The 6393-nt window shown below is 45.1% G+C and overlaps 1 protein-coding gene across 1 annotated transcript in view; it reads left to right on the forward strand.

Annotated features, from left to right (window-relative positions):
* The window catches only part of LOC107099814 (transcription initiation factor TFIID subunit 4-like), a 20793-nt gene that overhangs the window by 3327 nt on the left and 11073 nt on the right, over positions 1–6393 (forward strand). Inside the window, exons 2-9 of the mRNA XM_015398085.1 lie at positions 1668–1828; positions 1930–2013; positions 3620–3787; positions 3862–3984; positions 4077–4166; positions 5182–5373; positions 5478–5553; positions 5630–5735. Coding sequence (XP_015253571.1) covers positions 1668–1828; positions 1930–2013; positions 3620–3787; positions 3862–3984; positions 4077–4166; positions 5182–5373; positions 5478–5553; positions 5630–5735 — 1000 coding nt within the window. The remainder of the gene's footprint in view (positions 1–1667; positions 1829–1929; positions 2014–3619; positions 3788–3861; positions 3985–4076; positions 4167–5181; positions 5374–5477; positions 5554–5629; positions 5736–6393) is intronic.

Consider the following 6393-nt stretch of genomic DNA (forward strand, 5'->3'; position numbering starts at 1 on the left):
AGTGGCATCTGGCTGTTTTTTTAAAAGGTTACTTTATACTTTTATACTTTAAGTAGTTTTTGGAGCACATACTTTTTCACTTTTACTTGAGTAAAAAAGTCAAGTTGATACTTTAAGTTTTACCATAGTGTTTTTAAACTGCAGTATCTATACTTCTACTTAAGTAACAAATGTTTGTTCTTTTGACACCCCTGGTAAACACAGAGGCATTGTTATTTTTCAGTGAATTCGGTTTTTTAGCGGCCTAGGTGAAGTACAGCTTTGCTACTTCTGTTATTTGCTGCTTTTTCTCAAATAAAATGCATAACGATATTACAGCTTTCATCGATTTATTAAAAATTGGAAACCTGGTCTAGCCTGTAAGGTAAAAGAAACAAACCAATTAATCGAATCGTATCGTGGTGTATTCTGTAATATCGAAAATAATCCAATCGTTGGGTCAGGAAATTGATGCTGAATCGAATGATGGGTGTGATTGACGCCCCTAGTAACGGCTCAGGTTTGGGTCATCGGATCAGCCGCCATCTGGATTTATTTTTTACGGTTTTTGTTTTCTTTATTTCTTTGCTCTCCTTTTGTCTTTCTGTTTTACATCCTTTTTATTCGGATTGTTTTGTGCTAACGTGGGGAACAGAGGTCCGGTTCACTTCGTCCAGATCCTCTAAAAGCTCCAGATTTCCAGTTAATTGTCGTTGCTGTTAATTGTTTGAGCTTCCACAAACTGATGGCTCCGATAAACTTGTTTGATTAATATCACTGGATCAAGCCTTTTCTAACAGCCACACTATAAAATAAAGAATAAAAGTAGGTATAGACAGATTAGAGATTTCTAATCTAGAATAGAGATTTCTTGGGCTTTGCCAGGATGCGTCAGTGTCCCTTTTTTTTAAAGGTGTTTTTATTGGAAATTCTGAGATTTTATGGTGCAGTTTTAAATATTTGTTTCATGCTAATTTATTCGGTTTAATGGCTCTTTATCATAAACTGAGGCCAGATTCAGTGTCATCTTGCTACTTCCTTTAAATCCAGCCATTTTTGCTCTCGGGCTCGTTGAAGGAGATTCAGGAACGTTCTGAGCTGCCGCTGCGTGGATGCTGGATGGAGCAGCTCCCTCTCTGCTTTGAACCCGTTAGTTCCTCCCCAAGAACTTTAAAACTAGATCCGGTTCTTCTCAGAAGAAGATAAAAGATCTGGTCACTGTATCTCCTTGCAGAACATGTGGGCCTTCCTGCCTTAGATGTGATCTTAGAGCCGCTGAAATAGATGCTGGATCCTTCTGCTTTAACGCTGCTTCCTTAGAAGTGGAAATGAACGTCTTTAGGGGAACTGATACCATCCCATACCATGATACTACCTCATATGATTAGAGAACTGGACTGCAGGGGTCGGTTCCTCTCTAATAACCTTAAATCTGATCTGTCTGTGCTTCATCAGAGGGAAGAGCTTCTGTTCTGCAGACAGAAATGATTGAATTCCTTCATTTTCTCTCTAACTGTAAACATCCCTGTTGTTCCTTATTCCATAACTTTTAGCCCTAAACGGTTCTGATCAATTCGGGTTCATCCTGATGGTTGTTCAGTTTGCTCCAGTCGGTTCTGTAGATCAGTTGGATCCTTTTCTGGGATCACCGCCTCAGGATGACGCTACTTTGTGATCCTCCCCTGCAGGTATGGTTCTGGTCCGGACTGAGACGGGTCAGCTGGTTCTGGTTCCCCAGCAGGCTCTGGCCCAGGCTCAGGCCAAGCTCCAGCAGGGTCAGACAGTGGTCACCCAGAGACCCACGGCACCGCTGGCAACACCCACCATCCGGGTCAGCACCGCCACCACGGTGAGTTTGGTACCATCAGAGCAGTGTTGTTTAGGCTTTTGAGTGATTCCATCAGAATTGGACTGAAAATCATCACCGTCATCCGTCTGTGTGGTCTGCAGGCACCCGGGGCCCCCCAGACAGTCCGCCTGGCTTCACCCGCTCCGACCAGAATAGTCCAGTCTCCCACCACCACCTCTGTACAGGTAAGTCCTCCTGCTGTGACAACAGAACAGGCCGCAGCTCCGGGTCGGACAGTCCGACATAAAAACAGACGCCTCAGGAAGGCAGATGAGTTAAGGCCGATTTATGCTTCTGACTCGTAGCCTCTGGAACCGTCAAATCTGAACGGGGCGTGCAGGCGGCGCAGTGTTTAGCACACATGACCCATAAACGTCCTCGGCGTGGGCGACCCGGGTTCGAAGCCGGCCCGCTTGCCTCTTCCCGTCTCTCATACCCCCTTTCCTGTTAGGCTATTGTCAGAAAAACAAACCATTAGTGCCATAAAAACCGCAAAAAAAAAAGAACTGAAGTTCTGCAAAAGTTGTCGCTCACCTCAAAAAAATCGTTTCGGACGGTCACAAACCCGCGCAGATCTCAAGTGGAAGCGGGCAGACAAAAAGCAGCTGTGATTGGTCCTTGGTACGCCTTTCCAGCTGTCTGTGTGGTCTTGCTTCTCGATTCGGTGCCGGGGCGCGCCAATTTTAAAAGCCAAAGAACAACCACAATGGACGACTACGACGAAAGGTTAGTCGGTCTTTTTGCCAACTCCAGTAACAGAACCTGTTAACCTCTTCGATGTCTAGCAACTATAGATCCATCTTTGGAAGATAAACACTCCTGCCGGCGCTGCCGAAGTTCTCGTGACCATCCGCCGAAGTTCTCACAAGTTCTCAAATAGGCTCCCCGTTGCGCTTTGGCGAGAAACTGCTGTGCGTCCCTAGAAATTCCAGACCCGATGGTGCAGAAGCGACCAGACCCAAGCGACATTTGATGTCTGCGGATGCTGAAGTTTAATCTGCCCTTTACTCTGAGCTCAGTGAGCGCTCCACTGGAAGCTACCGCAGTGCATGCTGGGACAGCTATCAATCTTAAGAACGGACACGTCTGCTCTGATGCATGCTGGGTAAAGAGGGAGGGGAGAGAACAACATCCAGGGACTTTGTCCGTTCTCGATTTTCTTCTTCTTGTGAACTGGAACAGTACCAGGGCTGAGGGTGATGACGTTTCACGAATACATGAGAACGCACTAGTACACATGTTGAGAAGTGGCCCAGGTTTCTTTCCAGGGCTTGGTATTTATCGTATGGTTCATCGATGTAGTAAAACATTTCTCACTGTGATAAAAACTAGATTTAATCTCAAAATGATAAATGAGAATTGATGGATTTTCTATTCTTCTTCTTTTCGATAAATTCAAAGGATGCAATGAACGCAGCTACTTTGGGGTGTTCAGTAAGAACAACCAGACTTTATCTAATAGGTGTTCTAAGAAGTGCCTGTTTTAAATGTGGCTGATTTTTATGATTGCTGTGGGATGAATTTATCTTAGAAATATTGCAGAAACACTAATGAAGTGTTTGTTTCTTTGTTGTCACTTTTATTATTACTTCATAGCACCATGAAATATGGAGATAAGATTTTAAGTTTCTCTTCTGTAACCTGTAAGAGAACATCTGGATCAATACTGAGTTTAAACTGCACCAAATGTCACAGATTCTACTGATTCTACAGGTTCTGAGTCTGTTTAGATCGGGTCTGAAGGTTCAAAGCTCTGCGGTGGTTCTGACCGTCTTCTTCTGTCTCTTGAAGCCCCTCTCAGTCTCTCCTGCCGGAGCTGTGAAGATGGCGGCGCCTCAGAAGGCCTCCACGGTGATCACAGCGGGAGTGACGCCCGCAGCCAAGCAGGCGCCCGTTGCCGGCGCCGTGACGCCCCCTCCCGCCGCGCCGCCCGGCGCCAGGGTGACCGTGGTGTCACAGGTCGGCCCCTTCAACGTTCTTGTCTTTGTTCCGGGTTATTCTCCAGGTTTTTCACACGTGTTTGTGCCCAGCAGGAGATGCAGGAAAACGTGAAGAAGTGCAAGAACTTCCTGTCCACCCTCATCAAGCTGGCGTCCCACAACTCCCCGTCCCCCGAGACGTCCAAGAATGTGAAGGCCCTCGTTCAGGACCTGCTGGTAAGAGGTTAAATCTTAAAAGTTCACGTGCACGGACATCTGTCTCCGTTCCACTCTTTTCTTCACACTTTAACACATCTGTCTGCGTTTAGGACGCGAAGATTGAACCTGAGGAGTTCACGTCTCGTCTGCAGGATGAGCTGAAGTCCTCCCCGCAGCCCTACCTCATCCCCTTCCTCAAGGTACCGTCCTGCTCTCATTGTCAGTTAACAGACATCCGCAGTTATTTAACTTTATCTAGAGTTAATAAAGGCTAAAGATGGTTATCAGATCCAAATATGGATAATAAATTACTCTTTGATAGCTATAACTGCAATTATTTAACATATTTGGTCAGAGGAAATCATTGTTAGCTTAATGACTCTTTTATTATGTTTCTTTTAGAATTTCACAAACTTTTTGTTTATAGATGTTAGTAGATGTGTTGTTTACTGGAGAGGAATGGCACAACGAAAATCAAAGTTTAGGATTTTAAACTCAGGTACTTTTTAATCCAGATTTGATATAATATACAATTTCTCCTTTCTTTTATTTTTATATATATATATATATATATATATATACACTTCGTAAAAAGTCTTTAAGGAACCTTTGGCTATCCGATTATTAATCGATTCATTCAAAAATAATCAACAGATTAATCGATTTGTATAGGAAAGCCCTAAATCAGAAGAATATTAATGATCTTTCAGGTCTGTATTTAGCTCTAATGCTACGTTCCCACGAAAAGCAATTTGAGCAGCAAAGAAGCGTTTGCTGCTTCGTCTTTGATGTTTGTCCACATTAAGGTCGGAGTAAAGCTTCAGCATCAGACTCCAGAAAAAGTCCAGAAGTATTATAGTGAAGACTTGAACGCAGCACGGCAGCTGTTTGGAGAATCCAGAGGTTCCTTTCTGCTGATTTTTATTTATTTTTCCATTTTATTCTTCTTCTCTTCCACTAGCAGGGATGTTTACATTTGTTCTGACGTAATGATCCAGTTAAGAGCAGAGATGGTCCTCTGTATTTGACTCCACTCCAGCTGAATGACCTTAATGTTCCCAAACAGTAGAGTTTAGTGATGGAGGAGGGCGATGTATTCAGGGATTATCAGTATAAACAGATTTAGAGGTTAAAATTGGTCATATTTGACTTGAAAACCTTTTATCTGGAGATATTTTGATGAAATCCTCACCAGCAGCTTCCTCTGGTCCTCAGAAAAGCCTCCCTGCTCTGCGCCAGACGCTCCTCAACAGCCAGCAGTCTCTGACGACGGCTCCGCCCACCACCTCAGCCCCGCCTCCGGTCGCCCCCGGCTCCGTCACCGCAGCCACCATCAGGCCGCGGCTTCCCGTCGGTGTCACGGGAACCACGGTCCGCATGAGCCCGCCTGTCACCAACGCAGCCGTGGTACGCTCAGCTGATCCAAAGCTCTGCTGTTCTGTCGCTTTCTCTGGGTGCTGCTTGCAGCGATGAGTTCTGAAACGATGATGATGATTTGGTTTCTGCTCCAGGCTGTGGGCAGATCCGCCGTCCAGACCATCCAGAGCCGCTCTCCTGTGGTCCTCAGTCAGCCGCTCAGACATCAAGGTGAGGCTGGATGCTTGGCCAACTCTGGGCTGGTTACTGGTGATCTGCTCTCACCCTGAATTCTTTCCTCGCCCAGCCACGTTCTTACGAGGGCCGTCCACCATGGCGGGGAAACCTCCTCTCCAAATGACAGCTCCGGCCCATCAGAAGAAGCCAACCGACCCAGGGGGCGGGACCTTCAGGTGAGTCTGATCCTCGGTCGTAATAAACCAGACAGGTGGAGGTTAACTTATGAACATGATCATTACCTTCAGACTATCGGCGTTGTCCGGTTGAAGGACTGTCTGATGTTTTAATCATTGTAGAGCTTCAGAAACTGCGAGGCTCACCTGATGGCGGCAAAATAAGTTTAACTATTTAAACATGTTTTAATGTTTCTTAAAGCGAATTACTGCAAGGCCAAAATAATCAGCAGCAGTACTGTAGTTGCTATAGTAACAGCCAGCCTGCAGTTTCAGGGTGATTACATTTTCCTGCTGATGAGGCTCATCCTGCTGCCGATTCGAGCTTTAATGCAGTTAAACTGCAGGAACTTTACTTTGCATAAATCATGTAGAACCGATATCAACCAGCAGAGGGCAGCAGGTCCCCAAACTACTGCTTACGCAGTCTGAGCTGGTCTCTGTTTTAGCTCTGTTCATTTTTTATCAGCATTTTCTTTTCCATTTTGTGGTTTATTATATATTTGAACCAAATCACAGCCTTGGCTTTAGTCTTACATGTTAAATGCCTACATCTAAAGTATGGATTAATAAATTAATGTGGTAATTAAAGGTACACTATGCAACCGGTGTTGATTTTCCAGCGAGGCTCCCCCCAGAGGGCGAAAGTAAAAGTGCA

The sequence above is a fragment of the Cyprinodon variegatus genome, unplaced genomic scaffold (assembly GCF_000732505.1).
Source record: "Cyprinodon variegatus isolate N-32 unplaced genomic scaffold, C_variegatus-1.0 Scaffold910, whole genome shotgun sequence".
In the NCBI taxonomy this organism is placed as follows: Eukaryota; Metazoa; Chordata; class Actinopteri; order Cyprinodontiformes; family Cyprinodontidae; genus Cyprinodon; species Cyprinodon variegatus.